Raw genomic sequence first — 19579 nt, 5'->3', positions numbered from 1 at the left:
CCTAAATTACAATACATTTCTTCCAATTTTTAGACTATTATTGCCATATCACACAAGACATTAAAACAAATAAAATAATGACTTTTAATTTAAAATAAATTGTCCTCCTCCTAAATGCCTGCTTATGGTCACTGCTCCAGCCATGAGTTTGAAAGAAATATTATATACCCCTCTTCTTCTTTGACTGCCTTCTGCTAACAGCTATGAACTCAATGGACTTTTATCCCATTTGAAGAGTGATAGTTACATAATTCCCCAATTCAAAGATGAGTGGCCCCAAGGGAACAAGCACTAGAAAGGCAAGAAAAGGACCTGTATTCAAATCCAGAGTTCATCATTGGCACTCATGAGCTAGGAAATTGGTGGTAAATTCCAACTGCTGTTGGATCTCAGTGCCTCCTCTACTAATAAGAAAAATGGAATAAATGAGCACCAAAACTCCTTCAAGCTCGAGATCTAGGATTCTTTGAATGAGAAGATAAAGAAACAAAGGAAATAATCACAGAACCTTTCTTAATGGCTGGGAGAGACCTTAGAAAACATCTATCAGCTCTGGATCAACTTTGTACCATAGAAATCTGAGGTTCTGTATGATGTCTGAAGAAAAAAATCATAATCCTAGTATAATCATCTTGTTAGAGGATTTGAAGCTGAGAGGGCCCTCAGAATAGGGGATACCTAATTCTGTCTGAAAATGGAGGAAAAAATAGGCATGAATGATATGGAAAATTACTATTGTGTTATAAGAACTGACATGTTTGAGACCAGAGCCAAGATGGGGAAGGGGAAAGGCAGCAACTCACCTGAGCTTTCTTTTCTCCAAGCCCCTCCAAGTTTCTTTAAATAAAGCCATAAAACAAATAAATAATTTAGTGAAATAATTTTCCAGCCAAAGAAAACTTAGAAGAACAGCAGAAGAGATCTGCAGCATACGGGTGAGAGTGGAGTCCAGCCAGTGCAGACTGTGCCAACATAACCTTAGCCCAGAAAACCAGGAGTAAATCTTGGGAATCAGCAGCAGGGATGGTTTCCAGAACTCTCAGCCTACAGATAATAAAAGGGTCAAACAATTGGTCAGGAAGAGATTGCAGGGGTATCTTAACTGGCACTGAGGCAGGACTTTGTTGCTTTATCCATTTTTGGATCTTGATCACAGTCCTGGATGGTAGTCTCAGGACTAGGAGGAGCAATTGGTCTCAGGCTGTGGAAGAGTTCAAAAAGGATTTGGAAATCAGATAAGAGAGGTAGAAAAAAAATTGGGAAGATAAATGAAAATGATGTAAGAAAAACCATGAAAAAAACAAGTCAAGAGCTTCACAAAGGAAACATAAAGAATACTGAAGAAATAACAGAGTAGGCCAAATAGGTACAAAAAGCCAATGAGGAGAAGAATGCCTTAAAAGGCTTTTGCAATAGAGGGAAAGAAGAGGGAGGTTAAGGGGAGTGACCCTTACTCTCATCAAAACTGACTCAAAGCAGGAATAACATATACACAAAATTGGATAAAGAGAATATTTTTACCATATAGGAAAATGGCCAAATGGAAAAAGAGGCATAAATATTTATTGAAGAAAAAAAAAAAAAAGACTAGAATTGGCCAAATGGAAAAGGAAGTATAAAAGCTCACTGAAGAAAAAAAAAATCTTAAAAATTAGATTGAACAAAATGACAGCTAATGATTTTATGAGAAATCAAGAAAGCATAAAACAAAACCAAAAAATGAAAAAAAAATGAAGAATTGAAATATCTCATTGGAAAAATACCTGAATTGAAAAATAAATCCAGGAGATATGATTTTAAACTATTGGACAATTTGAAACTCACGATTTAAAAAATAGAGTTTAGACATCATGTTTCAAGAAATTATGAAGGAAAACTGCTCCAAAATTCTGTAACCAGGATAAAATAGAAATTTTTAAAAAATCCTTGATCCCAAAATGAAAACTACCAAGATTATTTTAGCTAAATTACAGAGCTTTCAGGTCAAGGAGAACATATTGCAAACATACAGAAAGAAACAATTCAAATATCATGGAGCCACAGTCAGGATGACACAAAATTCAACAGCTTCTAGATTAAAAGATTGGACATATTGGAATATAATATTCCAGAAGGCAAAGAATCTTGGATTACAACCAAAAAACACTTACCCAGCAAAACTGAGTATAATCCTTCAGATGGAAAAGTAGATATTCAATGAAATAGAGGACAAATTTCTTGATGGGAAAAATCCCCACAGAGGATTTTCAAATAAAAAATTCAAGAGAACATGGAAAGGTCAATGGGAAAGGAAAATCATAAGGGACATAATAAGGTCAAACAGTTTATACAGGATAAGATGATAATTATAATTCATAAGAACTTTCTCAGTATTAGAACAGTTAGAAGGAGTATAAATAAGCAGACTGTGAATTGAATATGGAGGGATATTATCTAAAAATATAAAATTAAGAAGTGAGAAAGATGAATACACTGAGAGAAAGGGAAATGGAAAGACAGAATTGGGTAAACTATCTCAAATGTGATAGTGAAAAGTAACAAGAAAAAAAGATTTTACAGTACAGGAAAAGAAGAGGGAAATGACAGTGAGTAAGAGAATCTTACTCTCATCAGGCTCAAAGAGGGAATAACGTATACACAAAATTGGGTACATAAATTTTTCTTACCATACAGGAAAGTGGGAGAGGAAGGGAACAAGAGAAGGGGATGGAGCGTGATAGAATTAAATACATATTAGCGGAGGTGGTAGTTAGAAGTAAAACACTTTTGAGAAGGGACAGGATGAAAGGAGAGAAAAAATAGAATAAAAAGGGTGTATAAAATATTGGGAAATACAGTTAGCAATAGTAACAGCAAAAACAAAAAATTACTTGATAAAAGCCCCATTCTTTATACATATAGGGAACCGAGTCAAATTCATAAAAATAAGAGCCATTCTCCAATTGATAAATGCACAAACAATATGAATAGTTTTCAGATGAAGTAATCAAAGCTATCTGTAGCCATATAGGGGAAAAATGCTCTCACAAAAGGCAATTTAAAAGAATTCTTAGGTACTGCCTTTTGATTAGTAGGTCAGAAAAGGAAAATGACAAATTGTTGAGGGGAAATGGGGAAAACGAGACATTAATGTATTATTGGAATTGTAAACCAATTTGCAAATTGGAACTATGCCCAAAGGGCTGTAAAATCATGCATATCCTTTGACCTACCAACACTACTACTAGGTCCATATCACAAAAGAGAGAGAGAGAGAAAAAGGAAAAAGATTATTGCAGCTCTTTTCTGCAGGCAAAGAATTGTAAATTGAGGATGCCCATCAATTGGAGAATGGTTGGAAAAATTGTGGCATGTGATTATAATAATGGGTTATTGTGCAGTAAGAAATGAAGAGGATGCATCATTTTATTCAGGAGGAAACTTAAAAAGACTTACTATGCACGATGTAACAGCAATATTGTAGGATGATCAGCTATGGATGACTTAGCTAATGATCCAGGACAACTCTCAAGGACTCATGATGAAAAAAATGCTGCCTATCCCTAAAGAAAGAGCTGATGGTATCTGACTGAATACAGATGGAAGCAAACTTAAAAACATTTTTTCCTTGTTTTTTTTTTTTTTTTTGGTTGTTGTTGTTTGTTTGTTTTTGATCTATGTTTTCTTTCACAACATGACTAATATGGAAATGTTCTCCATAACTACACGTGTATAACCTATATTGGATTGCTTGCCTTCTCAAGGGAGGGGGAGCAAAGGAGAGAATTTGGAATTCAAAGTTTTAAAAAAACAAATGTTAAAAATTGTAATTTTACATGGAACTGAAGAAAAATAAAATACCACTAAATAAATAAAAAAGTCATGTGTGGTAAGTACAGAGGAGCATGAAAATATCCATATTAACATGTCAAGTGAAGTCAGCAGAGCCAAGAAAACTATGTACACAGGTCTGACAGCAAGGTAAATGAGAATAATAACAAGTACAAAACAACTGAATATGAATATTTCAGGATTACAAAAAGTGAACATGGCCCCTAAAGAAAAGAAAAACTATGAAAAAAAAATCCTTCCCCTTGTCAGTCTTTTGCAGACATAGCAGATACCCAGCTATAGAACACTGAAGAGATTTTCAGATTTTTGCCATTGATTGGTTTGCCGATTTTTTCTCCTTTCTCTCTTTTTTTTAATTTCTTATTTTTTATTGCTATATGGAAGGAATCAAGAGGAAGAAGGAGAGATGCCAAGAAGCATTTAGATAGTATAAAAACAGAAGATACCAATTAAAATGCATTTTTACAACAGAAAGAACATTGGACATCATAGTGAAAAGACTTATTTCCTATTTAGCCCCTGTGTCACTTCCCTATCTTCCTTAACCAAACCCTAATAAATGGATTGGACGTAATGTCATGCAGTTTGCGTTCTCAAGTGTCTGGACCTTTGGTCCAGTTGAGAGATAAAGGAATCCACACCTGTGAAAGAAAACAGAACAAGATGCAGAGAAAGAAATCCAAACAATAATACAGTTATTTCCCCTGGTAGAGATGAGTCTCCCCTCCATCCCCTCATTTTGGTGCATCCACCTCGCTCGGTTCTTGTTTCACAATCCAAACAAAGTGAACTCATAATACAGAGACATATAGGGAAACAACCTGGGGAGGTCCCCATTTAACCTATGTTGGCTCTGAGGCTGGGTCTTATTGGATGAGTCCTTTCGTTGCTGTTTTCCCTGTTTAAGGTGTTGTCCTGCTTGCGGAACGGCCAAAGTCACAGATGCACAGCCCTTGTCAGAAGTCAACCCTCCAAAAGGGCCTGCCCCATGACTTAAACTGGTCCTTTCCCCAAGACCCCTTCCCAAGTCCTCATTCCCCACGACTCCCAGAATCTGCCACTGTTCCCTCTATGTGCATGTCACGGCTAGGGAACAAAACGCTCGCTTATAAAAGGATTTTTTTCTTTATTTCCATAATTTAGCGGAATCAACACAAAAACTGAATACTGTAAAGCAACAGAAAATGTTGTAACATCTTAAATTTCTCGGTCTTTGCTAAATAAGGCGACTACACTCTCTTCGGAAAGAAACAACCAGAGGTGGGAGGAAGGAGGAGACAGTCTGGGTTGGGGAACCTATGGGTCAATGCATCTCCCAGTACTCTTGGTCATGTGGAACCCATTGTCAGTCCTTTCTGGGGCAGGAGGGCCAACCTGCATTACACGGCATTTAGTACCCAGTGAGTGAGGGCGCTAACTGCTATTCAGATACAGGTCAGACCTGTTATACAATTTGAAAAAGGAAAGAAAAAAGCATCATATACACTGGTTTGCTTCAGAAATATTACTAAATTCATGATTACTGTCTGTAATTCCCCCAGGAACAGGCTTGAATCAAATGGACATGTTCTTTTTGAGCTTTACTCTATGGTTTCTTGATCATCCTCTAAATGCTTTCTCTTAGTAGCATAGAACTAAGATACTCCTAATATTAATTGGACTAATAGGTAGTATACTACAGTGGAAACTCAGAAAGGATGTGGGAATCAGGTTACAATTCATCACTGGGGAAAAGGGGACACCAGAGCTGGAGATTCATTAGCTCTTGTGATCTCATCACATGCTCACTGTAAGTAGAGAAAGGTATTAGAGCTCAGAATTCACCCAGCTCCAAACTTTTCTCTCCAGTGTAACATCATTTCCCCTACCCAATAATCCTAAGGCTAAGGACTTTGGAAGATGGGGACACAGGAGAGGGACTGGCAACCAACTTAAAAATAGACTCATGGGCAAAAGGAGGAAGAAAATGGGGAGGGGAGAGTAACTCAGTTGGAAAAACCATGATTAAAATATTTTACACCAAATTTGACCAGTAGAGAGAGAGACCCCTCCCCAAATTCCAAAGACAAACCTAAAAGAAGCCCCATCTTCTACCAGTGTGATGGTTGGATGCCTTTATGTGATATAAACAGGACTGGTGACTTTCCGAAAGTATCCTCCCTGGCCGTGCTTCATATCCCGTGTGGTATCGTCACTCCCGGGACTGTCGGGTTTAGAAAGCCCAGTGGGAGTCGGACTGTTCATCAGGCCTGCGAGAGCTACCACGTTAATTGTTAAATAGTATTCTCTACAAATATACAACATATAAAAACTGTTAAATATATAACTTTAGGATTTTCAAAATACATTTAATGATCTCTTTCAAACAAGTGTTACTTTTTTTTTCTTTAATTTGCTTTCTGGTGCTAAATGGTGCATCGGATGAGACAGAGGTCACAGGAGACCAAACATGCTCTTTGCAAATACTGGATTATCCAACTATCAAAAATGGAACGGTAGAAGAGGCATGTTTAACTGGTTAAAACGGAAAATGATTTTTAGTACGATAAAGTCAATCTAAGTACAGAGGGATAAAGGGGCCACGGCCACGGCGCGGGTGGCTACACAGTGGCGGCGAGTCTGTGTTCTATGGAAGTCTGTTTGCTTGAGTCTAGAACATCATCGGCTACTGACTCTCCATGCTCTGTCTGTATTCTTTTAGAGGCAACTCTTTTCTTCAGGTGCAGTTCCTGTGACTATGGACTGCAGCGTCCCCTCCGTAAAGACGCCTCTGTAAAGACGCCCGCTGGACAGCAACCGCCCAGCTCGCTCCCCGACAACAGGATTCATTCATGTCTCTGCTCCCTCCCCCCACCCCGACCTCCCCTCTACAATTTAACCCAGATAACTTTAACAATAAGATTGTGTCCTCTTTAAAATAGATTTTGCTCTTTGGTCTATTGTATATACTGAAAGTATAAGAAAATAAAAGCGACTCAGACAGTCCAGGGCACGAGGAGAGACTCCCTCTTGCGCCTGAGTGTCCCCCCATAGACAAAACAGTCTTCTCTAAGGCTGAATGGACTCTTCTCTGCAGGCGACTCTTCCCGTTAAACCGCGTGGGTCACATTGAGTCCAGCAGCTGAGTGGACCCCGGGGATGGGCGCTCATCACGGACTTGGTATTGCTAATGCCCAAGCATCTCTTTGCTCCCTCTGGTCCCTAGTTCGGTGCTCCTTGGATGGCCAAGACAGACTTTAGCGCATGGCATCGGTCGAAGAATGAGGCTGTCTTTGATGAGATACAGAGAAACAGACGGTGGAGGGGAGGGACATACAACGGGCCATGATCCACGGAGGGAGAAACTTGACTAAGATAAGGAGCTCATGCAGAGCCTAAAGCCGTCGTCCCCAGGAGATCACACGCTCGCTCATGCTGCAGCTGTCAGGAGACCTGCGGATCGACAAAAAGAAACACGTCAGTCCTGGGGTTCTGGGACCGTGGGGTATCTGAGCAAGATATTTGGTCCCGAGGCCTCAGGAAAAAGAGAATGTGGAACCAGATGAGACAACCACGGAAAGCCAAGTTAATGGAAGTAGTCCTGGCGACCCCAAATGCGCTGGGGAATGTGTCTGTTCTAGCTGTCTCAAATTACAGATAGGAACTGAGGCTCCACGAAGGAAAGGGACTTACCTGGGATCACAGAGAGTAGACAGGGGTCCACTTTACTGAGAAAGCATTAGAGGCCCAAAGCCAGACAGTCAGTTTGTAGCAGAGTTAATTCAGATGATAGTAATAGCAGGGACAACAAAGGGGAAGGGAATACGCATTTATATAGTGCCCGCTATGTGCTAAGCTCTTCACAAACATCTGTTTCATTTGATCGTCACAACTTGGAAGGTTGATGGTTTTATAGTTTCTATTTCAGAGTTGGGAAAATTGCAGTAGAGGCAAAAGGACCCGCTCAAGGTCCCATAGTTCAGGCCTCCTTCCTCCCAGGTCTGGGTAGATTGGATAGGGATCTCGTTCTCAGGGCAAGCATTCTCATAGCCACTGACATGTCTCTAGAAGAGTTCTATACCACCTTCTGTTACTGGCCCACTGGACAGTCAGCATGATGGATGAAGTCCATGGTCTCATTTTCACAAGTTCAGGTTTTTACATGCATTAAATAAAATAGTATCAAGGACATAAGTCACAGAGTATTCTTGATCCAAAAAGGACTTGTACCAATTAAGCACTTCCCTTAGAAGTGGGAAGGATGTCATGAGTCTTTCTGGTAGAGAAGCAAATATTTTGCTGACCTATGCCTGATGTCCTTATTGACACTGAATCCCTCTCCTGAAAGTGACTCTGCACCCCATCTTATTGGGACATCATAGACATGAACCAGACCTAACTTTGGTCTTAGGGACTTCTTGGAGTTAATTCTGGGAAAGGAAATGAGCCTCCTCCCTTTCGAGTTGGGGACTTCCTGGAAGAATCTAGGTTTTAGGGACCCTAAGGCAGGATCAGGACCCCTCTGGCACAGTGGGTAGCACTTTGAGGGGACACCACCACCACTTACTTCAAAATGTGCAGGGAGACTCCATGCTTACAGAAGTGGATCAAGATTCCAACTTCAGAGATATAATAGTATAGAAATAAAAGCAATCACAAAAATGTGGATTATGTATCTACTGTGTGCTTGCTGCTGGAGCAAAGAGAGAGTTCAGACGAGATTCGGGATGTCCCCAAAATCAAAGTGCAGGTTCAAGTTTTTGAATGGCTGAATAGTTTAAATGGGCACTAAGAGTTTTAGGATATCCTATATAGTGCTTGTGATCTTTGCTTCCTTTTTGAGGAGAGGAGAATGAGGAGAACTGTGATGTCATAGTGCAGGGAGCTCCCCAAAGTGGACCAGCAGTTTCTCTGTGACTTGTAGGCTAAGAACTGTCCTCTCCGTGATAAGGCAGAAGAAGGGGACCCCAGGACCTCCTGTTTCTAGGTTCATGATTGTCTTAGCAACACATGCCCACATCCACCTGGTTCTACTAGAGGAGGAGGGCAGGGGTCACTTTATGAAGCTTGGCCCAGTTGTTTCAGATTCCCCATCCTGTTGTCATTGGTCCAAAGCAGGGCAGCAGACAGGGAGTCAGAGGCTTTGTCCCTGTTCCTCACTCCTAAAATGAGAGAGTTGGACTCAGTTTCCTAGGGTCATTTCCCACTCTAAGTCTCTGATCAAAGGGCCCATCCTGGCACAGTTCCCTTATTGGACATCTCACACCCACTGTAGAGTTGGATGCCCAGCCAGAGGACTGGCCGGCTTCATCGGGCCCATCCTTAGGTTGGTTATCCTGAGCTTTGTACCTTTGGGTCCATCCATCAGAGAACTACCTCCCTGCCCGAATGCTTCTGACAGGACAGACAGCAAGCAGACAAGACCTGAGGCCGAGGGAATGGGGAGAGAGGGGAGGCTCCCGCCATCCTCCTTGCAAACTGCTACAGAGATACAAGCTGTGATTATTATAATAATACATTCATTATGGAAACAGGAATAATGAGAGATGAGAACCAGAGAAGCCCAGCAGAGGGAGAACAGCCCCCAAGCTTGGTAGACCCATGTCTGTCCTGGCCCTGTGACCCTGGCAAGATCATTGGGACACTTGGAGCTACAGACAGTCCCTGAAGATGCAAAATGAGTAGAGTGGCCCCCATCCTTGATGGAAGGTGCTTCCTCTCCTACACTTCTGGAATCAGGCACAGTGAATGAATGAACAAATCAATCCCTTTGGAGTTCAGGTGCTTTATCCACCACACCAAGATGGCAGCAATGTCTCCCAATATTTAAATAGTGAAGTCCCCCTCAGGAAGGATACAGAGCACTCTTCCAAAACATTCATATTCCTTCATGACCACTTGCCTAACAATTTCTGACCAGTGACAACGAGATGAAAGAAGGGTGATGGAACACAAGTCTAGACCTGTTCCCTCTCCAGACCAGTTCCCTCTTTGCATTATTATTATTATTATTATTATTATTATTATTATTATTATTTTATTATTTTTATTTTTGGATGGACAAAAGTTTCCTGGGTTCATAGTGTGAACTCTGAAGGAAGAGCAGGGGAAGGGGGTGGTTGTGGTTTGGGCCTTAGGGATAAAAGTTTTGTGCTTAGTTGAGTTCTTTGCACTCACTCCCTGGCTGACACCATCTTTTGGTTATCACTGGGTGTGTTCTTTCTCTTGAGAAAGCAGTAAATTCCTTTTTGCCTCTCCTAAGTTGTCTCTGCTTGATTAATTGGAAGAGGGGGGTGGGGGTGGAGGTTGACCCTTACCACACACTATTATCTCTTCTAAGGTCCCCTGCCAGCCCTGACTTTCCCTGTTCTCAGCCCCTCCCAGCATTGACAAACTCTTTTCTAAGACCCTTCCCCTTCTTTTTCCATTGCAAAACTCTTTTTAGCTCCCACAATCCCTTTTCCCAAGTCTCTAAATTTTCTCACTTTCTGTTTCAAGGTTCCTGATAACAATTCTAAATATTCTCTGACTCTACAAAAAATGGAAGGACTATATTATGCACAATATTTTCTATTGGCCATTAGGCCAATAATTAGAAGATGAACTCTTGGGGCTCCCAACTGGAGGGGAGATGGAAGGAAAGAAGGGAATTTAAACTCTTACAGAGTCTCTCTATTTTCTTCCTTTTCTTCAATGATCTCTCCTCTCTTCTCATCCTCTCTGTCTCTGTATCTCTTGCTCTCTCTCCTTTCCTTTCACTCTGTCTCTATCTCTCTGCTTTTCTGTCTCTCCCTTTCTGTCTCTTCTTTCTTTTTCTTTTCTTTTCTCTTGTCTCTATCTCTGTCTCTTCTTATTTCTGTCTCTTTCTCTTGTTACCTCAGAGCCTTTGTAACATCCATCCATCATGCTCTTCATTTCAAGGACAGCTTTTATCTGAAGAGCTCAAAGTCCTTTACAAAATGGACCTAGCCGTGAATATGATTAAAGGCTTGGGGATGGAGACTGAAGGAAGCTCTCAGAAAGAGGTCTCATTTTCCCCAAGGAGGCAAAGCCAAGAGGTGACTTGGGACTCATATTTTCAGCATGGAATAATACCTCAGAAGGTGGCTCAGTTAAGGAAGGGGCTTCTGCTCATTCTCTGAGCAAGGCAGGTAATATCTCTAAAACATCCACCCTTTCTCAGGGACTCAGTCAGGCATTAAGCATTTATTAAGCGCCTAATATGTACCAGCATTGTGCTAAGTGCTGGGGAAAGGCAAAAGACAATTTCTGGTTTTCTTCAGGAAACTCACATCCTAATGGAAAAGATATCAGGCCAACATCTCTGTATGAACAAAACATTTATGGGTAAATTAGAATAAACAGTCATAGATTGAAAGATCCAATGGACTTTACAAAAGGTCTCCTTTTCTTCTTACTGAGGAGGACACAGGCAGGAAGAATAGCTGATAAATCTCAGAGGCAGAACCTAGTTATTCTTGATTCCGAGTCTAGTATTTCATCCATTGAACCAAATACTTGTCTTCACTTAGGTGAGTATATATCATGGCAGAGATTTAGTTTTTGCTGTATTAAATTAATATTGAATTTTTTTTAGTAGAACACAAAATACTTCATATTAAAAATCTATCAGGACAGTGCCTGGCATATAGTAGGTGCTTAATTATTAATCTGATTAAAAGGATTGTTCATGAATATGGCTCCTACCTAAGGGCTTACAGTCTAGTTAGAGATAAATCAACTTGTATAACATTAAAGAAATCCACAAGAATTAGTCTGGGGAAGAATGAGACAAGGGCAGAAAGAGTGGAACCTACATTAATGGATTTTGGAGGCCAGAGGAAAGGGTTCGGCATTTCTATCTTGGCGTACTTGGGAGGGCTTCATGCATCCTATTACAGCCTCAGAGAGATCTTAGAGACTTTTGGTCCTGTACCCACAACAATTTTGTGTGAAATATTCCCTGAGACAGTCATCCAGCTTCTGCTTGGAGACCTCCAGGGACAGGGACCTCATCACCTCTCAGGAAGACCCTCTTAAATTGGGATAGTGCTCAGCATAAGACGATTCTTTATGGTTGATTTCCTCCCAATTGGAGTTCTCCATATGCAGAATGGACTTTTCTAAAAAACTGGACATGGATTCAGAAAATCCTGGCTTGAAATACTGATGCTGATGCTAGCTGGGTGACCCTGACCAATGAGTGCTGCTCTGATAATTATTAATATTAATGGAATGAGCACATCATATTAATATATTAATTTATAATATATAACAATATAAATTAATATTGCTTCTATTATTTATAGATGTTTATTATGTAATATGAATATTATTGCTATCGATGTTTATTATATAATTTTATTATTAATATTGTTGCTCTTATTATTATTGGTGGTGGTGGTGAGATTGCCCTCCAAGTTTGCTTCCAACCTCAGGAGCCCACAGTTCAGGAAGGACTCTTTGCAGAAGTCAGGGACCCCGATGAGAAGGAACGCAGGGAGCCTGCCTACTCTGCCAAGCTCCCATCTAGGTTCCTGGAAGAAGTAACTGGCTCTGTCTCACTAGGAAGCAGCCACCCAGGACCAAGAGTCCACGGGAAGCCGCTCCGACACCAAGGGTCCCCCTGAGTGGGCTTTCTGACTTGTTGCCTCCTTGCCGAGGGAAGCTTGACTGATTCTCCTCAGCCTCAGAGCCCCCGAAGCTCCAGCTGCCAGGGCTCAGGCTGACCTCGGTGGATGCCCCCCTTGCCTACTGCTCCTTTTCCTAGATATAGCAAGAGTTCTACATGAGCCTTGGTGATTTCGCACACAGGGTACCTGAGTTTTCTTAGCAAACTCTTTGCTCATTCACATCAAGCAGACTGGAGAAATTTGGGGCCATCCCAGGCTCTTCTTTAAGCCAGAAAGACCCAAACCAGACAAAGAGTCGCCAAGGTTAAACGGAAATTGTTCTTCCTGTCCTTCGCCCGATTCTAAGGCGTGTAACCATGTGTAATTGCTGTGTGCATCGAGGTTCATTCTATGTTCCTTTCACAGGAGGTGCAGGGAGCTCAGGCAGAAGCTGCCAACAGATGCCAGCTTACAAAGGAGCTTGGAGCTCCGGGATGGCACGAGACACCTCCGGGGGGATGCTCCTGTCTCCTCAGGAAAGAGGATGAGGGATGACAGTGGTTCCTGCCAAGATGAACAGCCCCAGCATCCAAGGATGAGCAGCGTAGTGGGCAAAAAGGGGGGAAGGGGACAGCAGGGCAGGGAAGGGTCAACCCAGCAGCATGAGGCCGGCCCTGAATATTTATACCCCAAACCTTATCAAATGCCGACTCCAGAGACCCGGAATCCATGAAAAGAAGAATGAGCCCATTCCACTCCCCTGTCGTTCTCCCATTGCCCTCTGTGTGCATCACAACAATCAAAGGGAGCGCAGACAATGCGGGGTCGGACACTCCTCTTGGGCGGAGTCCGGAGTGTGCCAGCCTGTGACCCCCCTTTCCCAACAGATCAGTTGTGAGCCTGTCCTGGATGCCTTTCTGCCAAAGCCCGGGCTCCGCCGGGTCACAGGAAGGTGTTGTGCTCAGGAGTCAGCCGGAGAGGACTTTCCACCTTCAGACAATCTTTTATCTCATCTGACAGGCCTCACAAGCTGGATGAGGCGGCTTAAGCAGCTGGCATTGTCCCTGTTGTGCAGATAAGGAAACTGAGGCACAGGAACTCTCTGGCAGAGATCAATTAAATCCAGATAACCTGACCTTAAGCTCGCCATCTTTGCTCTTTTACCAAACTGCCTCACCAGGTTCCAGTCAGGGGCACATTCAGCGGGGACCGGCAGAGAAATACTATTTAAAACGGCTTGATTCGCTAGCAGGAGTGCCGTGTCTGAAGTCAGGTACCTGCTAGTGTGACCTTCACTTCTTTTGCTTAACCTCAGTCTCCCCCTTAGTAGAATGGGTATAATAATTCTTACAGCTTTGTACCTCATTAGGATTTAGGTGGGAAAGATTTTTTGTTTTGTTTTTTAGGGACTTTACTCATATAGATGAGAGATTCTACTAACGGGACTAACCATGTGACAAACTAAATCACTGAACAAGTTAAAGAATTCCATACAATTTTATACTTAATGAATATTATCTGCACATGAAGATTAATATTGTTAATTAATATTGTTGTTATTGATGTTTATTATATAATTTTATTATTAATTATTTATACTTAATATAGACTAAGTATAATAATATATGCTTAGTGTATGGGGGACAGGCAGGATTTTCGGTGAGGTTTGAGGGGGAAGTTGGGGGAATCCAAGAAAGCTTCCTGGAAAAGTTAGAACAGGAATGGAAATGGAAAAACCTGGAGAAGGAGTGGGCAGGGCCAGATGGAGGTGGGCCTTGATGGTCAAGCAAAAGCATTTAAACTTAACTAGAAACAGAAAATGGAACAGTCCTATTCTTCCGTGGAGAAAAAAAGAGGCAGCAGTAATTCTGGTAAGTACCTACATTTCACAGGGTTCCTGGGTATTAAATTGAAATAATGCAGGTAAATCACGTTGCCAACTTTATAGTGCCCCATAAATGTCAGTTATTGTTACTATTATCATTATTATTGTTTTATTTTTCAAAATCATGCCAGTCATATAATTAACAGTGAGCACCCAACTTAAGCTTCCCCAGAAACCCAAAGGCACATAGCAACCTAGAGATTCCATCCCCAGACACAATGCCTTGAAGCCCATCGTGCATACAAAGTATTGGGAAGCACTGGCTCCTGGGGAAGTTGGGGGAGGAAGAGAGATGAGAGACAGAGAGAGACAGAGACAAAGCACACCAGCACCAAGATGTGAATGGGACCCAGCCTGGAAATTAGTGTAAGTGGGATGTTGGGTAAATCACTTTTCCATAGCTAGTCTTGATTTCTAACGGTATGACCCTGACCAAATCACATAATCTCCATTTACCTTAGTTTGTTCATCTATAAAATGGGGATAATGAAAGCATCTTCCTTCCGAGGTTGCTGTGAGCATCAAACGAGATCATTTTTGCTTGTGCACATAGTAGGTACTAAATAAAGATAGTGTGGTTGGATCATGACATGTTTATACAGAACACACACAAGACTGTGAAATATTGTCAAGGAGAGGTCCCCTCTACTTGGAGGAGTCATGGGAAACTCCTCTAAGAAGTCACATTCCTACAGAGCACTATGGACTCTTTCTCCCATGTAGGAGGAATATACCGCAGGGATCGTTATTTTTGCTATTATTACCATTACACATTAGGAAACTGAGTCTTAGTGAAGTAAGGTGTTTACCCCAAATTCCACAGACAGAAAAGTGAAGTGAGAGCATTTTTCAATCTTCTGACTTTCTACATAGTCCAGGGATCCCCTACAGGCTTAGCTCATATTGGGGCAACACTACACGCAGCTCACTTGTCCCAGAGGTTTCCAAACACTGTGTATTTATCTCCAGAAACAGAGATGGAGAGACACAGATATACAGAGACAGAGCAGAGACAGAGGCAGATAAAAAAAAGAAAGACACAAAGACAAAATCAAAGATACACAAACAAACATGAAGAGAGAGAGAGAGAGAGAGAGACAGAGAGACAGAGAGAGACAGAGACAGAGACAGAGAGAGAGAGAGAGAGAGAGAGAGAGACAGAGAGAGACAGACAAGCAGACAGACAGACTACCTCCCTAGTTAGAATGTAAACTTCTTGAGGACAGGAATTACTTTGATTTTTGTACTTAATATTCCCATCATCTAGCACAGTGCTTGGCACATAGTGTGTGCTTAATATATACCTGTTGATCAAATGATTAACCAGTAAGAGAAAGTGCAGGATTGAAATGATACCAATATAATTCCATTGCTAACTATTTGAGGAAAACTTGTTTGTATTTGTTTTTCCTCACCTGGTGAGCTGTACCAGAGCTGTTAGACATTCACAGATTCAATTCTCACTTATTAAAACACCTACTGTGGGCCAGTCCAGAACCAAGGTGAGCTGATTAATGTCTAAAACTCAAAAAGAAAAAGTACACATGATGCACTTCTAAGTCTAACTGTATTATGAAATGTTTTAAAAAAGTCTAGACATCTCTATGTAGCCATTTCCAAGTTGTAGATGCTTTCAGTGACTTTTACCCATTTGTGCTCGTGGGCATTTGTAGCTGGTTCTGGATATCCCAGATTCAGATCCTCTGACAACTCCCCTCCCCACAGCATGTTAATGCTTCCAACCGTGCTATCAGGTCAGTGGAACATGAACTATTATTCTCGTATCAAAGGGGATGAAACTGGATCTCTCTGAGAAGTTAAGTCTCAGGTTGCACAGCAATGGGGGACTGGAAGCTGGACATTAGGTCTATCAGGACTACAGCTGAAAGGGACCTCAGAGAGTATCTGTTACAAAGAGAATTTGAAGAGAATTGCAAGGTTGTCAAGGCTCAATTACTTCAAAAAACTTCAAATGTCATTGAAATATTAGCTGACAACAAGATTAATAATAGAGGCAGCTCAGAGTGGTGGATAAAGAGCAGGATTGGGGAGAGGTTGGGAAGAATGGAACCCACTTAACTACTGGTTGTGAGACCAGGGGCAAGTCCCTTAATTCTCAAATTGCCCCAGGAATTTAGGATGATTTCTTGTAAAGTAACTGTTAATTTACCTTAGGAGAGAGAGTTCTTTCATGGAACAATATCATTCCTGGATGGAACTCCAGGACTGGACAGCACCACCACCCCATCATTTTCCCCCAAGGTTACACAGCACACAAACAGCAAAGCTTGGGTTTTTCTGTCCAAAGTTTTCTATCCAAAGTCTCTTGGGATTGCCTTGGATCACTGAACTGTGGAGAAGAACCAAGTCTTTCATAGCTGACCATTGCACAGTCTTGCTATTATTGTATACAATGTATTCCTGGTTCTGCTTGTTTCCCTCAGCATCAGTTCATGTTAATCTGTCCAGGTCTTTCTAAAATCAGCTTGGTTATCATTTTTTAAAATAAAACAATAATATTCTATTATTTTCATATGTTATCACTTATTCAGCCATTGGAAATGATGGGCATCCATTCACTTTCTAATTCCTTGTCATCATAAAAAAGAGCTGCTACAAACAGTTTTGCACACGTGGGTCCTTTTCCTCCTTTAGGATTTCCTTGGGATACAAATTCAATAATGGCACTGCTGGATCAAAGGATACACAGTTTTATAGCCGTTTGGGCATAGTTCCAAATCGCTCTCCAGAATGGCTGGATCATCTCACAGCTCCACCAACAATGCATTGGTGTCCCAGTTTTCCCACACCCCCTCCAACATTTATCATTATCTTCTCCTGTCATCTTAGACAATCTGAGAGGTATGAGGTAGTACCTCAGAGCTTTAATTTGCATGTCTCTGACCAATAATGACAGAGCATTTTTTCCTTGTGACTACAGATGGCTTTAATTTTATCATCTGAGAATTATTTATTCATATCTTTTGATATTTATCAATTGGGGACTAAATTCTTATAAATTTGACACAATTCCTTATATATTTTAGAAATGAGGTTTTTATCAAACACATTGGCTGTACAATTTTTCCCTCCAGCTTTGTGCTTTCCCCGTGTGTGTGTGTGTGTGTGTGTACTTCTTGTTTGTGTTGGCTTTGCGCAAAACCTTTTTAATTTAATGTAATTAAAGTTGTCTATTTTGCATTTCATAATGTTCTCTAGTTCTTTTATCATAAATTCCTCCCTTCTCCAAAGATCTGATAGGTGAACTATCCCTTGTTCTCCTAATTTGATTATAGTATCATCCTTTAGGAGCCTGGGTTCTTCTGAAAGAAATTCCCAGATTAGCTTTGAAACTAGGTCTCCTGAAAAGAAGATTTTATCCAGATAAAATTTTAAAAAGGAGCTGTTAATTCAGATCTTCCTCTGTGGGGTTTCCTTTTAAGGCTTAAAGTTGGGTGAAGCCCCCATATGGAGATCACCATTGAAAAGAGGTTGGTCTCTGCCATACAACAGTTTGCAAATATAATGACTAAGCTGCCCGGCTCCTTCCTCTCTGAATTCCCAGGTCTCAAGCAGACTGAACTTGCCCTTCTCTTGAGACATGGTTCCCATGGTCTCAATTTCTCCCATTTCCTGAGGAGATGAGGTCAGTTTCCCTGGCTTCTCTCTTACAACTTCTCCAAATCAACCCCTCCCTGTTCCTCCTTTCCTATAGGCAAAGGTACAGGGATTAGTCAGCCTTCATAATTCTTCTTAAACTGGCTGAAAATCCCTATAATTTGCCTTCAAATGACCCATCCGAATTTGTCTGTGAAGTGTCTATGGTCCAGCCAAATTGGGAAACTCTTTGCCTCCAAATAGAATCAGAGTGTTTCTAACTCCTCGCTTTATCTGACTCTGTTACTTCTACCCAAATATTTGCCTTCTTGCTCCCTAACCCAGAATTGTTGAATGTCCCCTTATCCATTAAAGTCCATTGAGGTCCTTGTGAAATACATTTCTCAGATCACCTCTCCCCCAAGCCAGGAATTACCTGCAACCCACCCCAGGACCTCATTCATTCATTCAGCAAAAACATTTATCAACTGCATCATCATCATCATCATCATCATTATCATCACAGCAGCAACATTTATATAGCGTTTCCAAGTTTGCAAAATGCTTTATAAATATTATCTCATTTGATCCTAAGAAACTTAGGAAACATAGATGCTCTTATTATCCATATTTCACTGATAGGGAAACTGAGGCCAGGAGAGATTCACAATTTTCCCAGGGTCACATAACTAGGAAGTGTCAGAAGTCTCCAGGTGAAGCATTCCATTAGCTGACTGCTACGTCCACTGTTCTGTGCTTAGCATTTGGGATGCAAAGATGGAAAACAGCCCTTGGATCTGTCACAAAGAGCTTATAGTCCAATAGGGGAGGATACTTGCATACCTATGACACCTGCACAAACACTTTTCTTTTTGCACACTTTGATGTGCAAGTATCTGTATGCATCATCTTTTCCTTACTAGACTGGAAGATCCATGAGGTAGGGACCCCATGAGGTAGGGGAGTTGACTTATTGCCACCTTTCATCACCCCCAGACTCTGACTCAGCACTCTGTACACATCTTTTGTGGAAGCCCTTTTGTGAATCTGCTGCCTGAACTTGCCTCCTGGCTGGGTCCTTCTCTAAGTTTTGGCCCATTTTCTTTGGTTATCCCCTATTCCTACATCACTCTCCCTCCTCTGCCTAAACTCCTGACCTACTTGGCTTCCTCTCAGCCCCAACTAAAATCCCAACTTCTCTAGAAAGCCTTCCCCCAACTCCTCTTAATTCCACTGCTCTCTTTAATTAATTCCTTCCTATTATTTTTTATTATTTTATTTATTAATTATATTAATTATAATTTATTAATTATTTTAATTAATTACTTCCTATTTATTCTGTATATAGCTTGTTTTGGATAGATGTGTTTCTTCCTCTGTTAAATTTAAGCTCTTTGGGATCGAGGACCATTTTTTTACTTCTCTGAATGCTTAGGTCTTAGCACAGTGCCTGCCAGAGTGGTAGATACTTAATAAATGTTTATTGATTCATTAAACTCTTCATATGCTCAATCTCTTCTCTTCCTTTTTCTCTTCTTGTACTTTTGTGGATGGTCCTATATCCCCAATATTAGAATAAGTAGGTTCCTTCCTTTGTACTTAGGAAGAAAGGTATCTCATAATTGTTTGCTAAATAAATGATCCTGTTCTATAAAGAAAGAAAGGCCTTCCTAAG

The 19579-nt window shown here is 41.0% G+C and overlaps 1 protein-coding gene across 3 annotated transcripts in view; it reads right to left on the bottom strand.

Moving 5' to 3' along the window:
- Window positions 1-4937: 4937 nt before the first annotated feature.
- The window catches only part of TAFA5 (TAFA chemokine like family member 5), a 530796-nt gene continuing 516154 nt past the window's right edge, over window positions 4938-19579 (bottom strand). For all 3 annotated transcript variants that reach the window (XM_031940885.1, XM_031940886.1, XM_031940884.1), the window contains exon 4: window positions 4938-7263. In XM_031940885.1, coding sequence (XP_031796745.1) covers window positions 7255-7263 — 9 coding nt within the window. In that variant the 3' untranslated portion in view covers window positions 4938-7254. The remainder of the gene's footprint in view (window positions 7264-19579) is intronic.

The sequence above is a fragment of the Sarcophilus harrisii genome, chromosome 5 (assembly GCF_902635505.1).
Source record: "Sarcophilus harrisii chromosome 5, mSarHar1.11, whole genome shotgun sequence".
Classification (NCBI taxonomy): Eukaryota; Metazoa; Chordata; class Mammalia; order Dasyuromorphia; family Dasyuridae; genus Sarcophilus; species Sarcophilus harrisii.
This window is presented reverse-complemented; position numbering and strand designations above follow the sequence as displayed.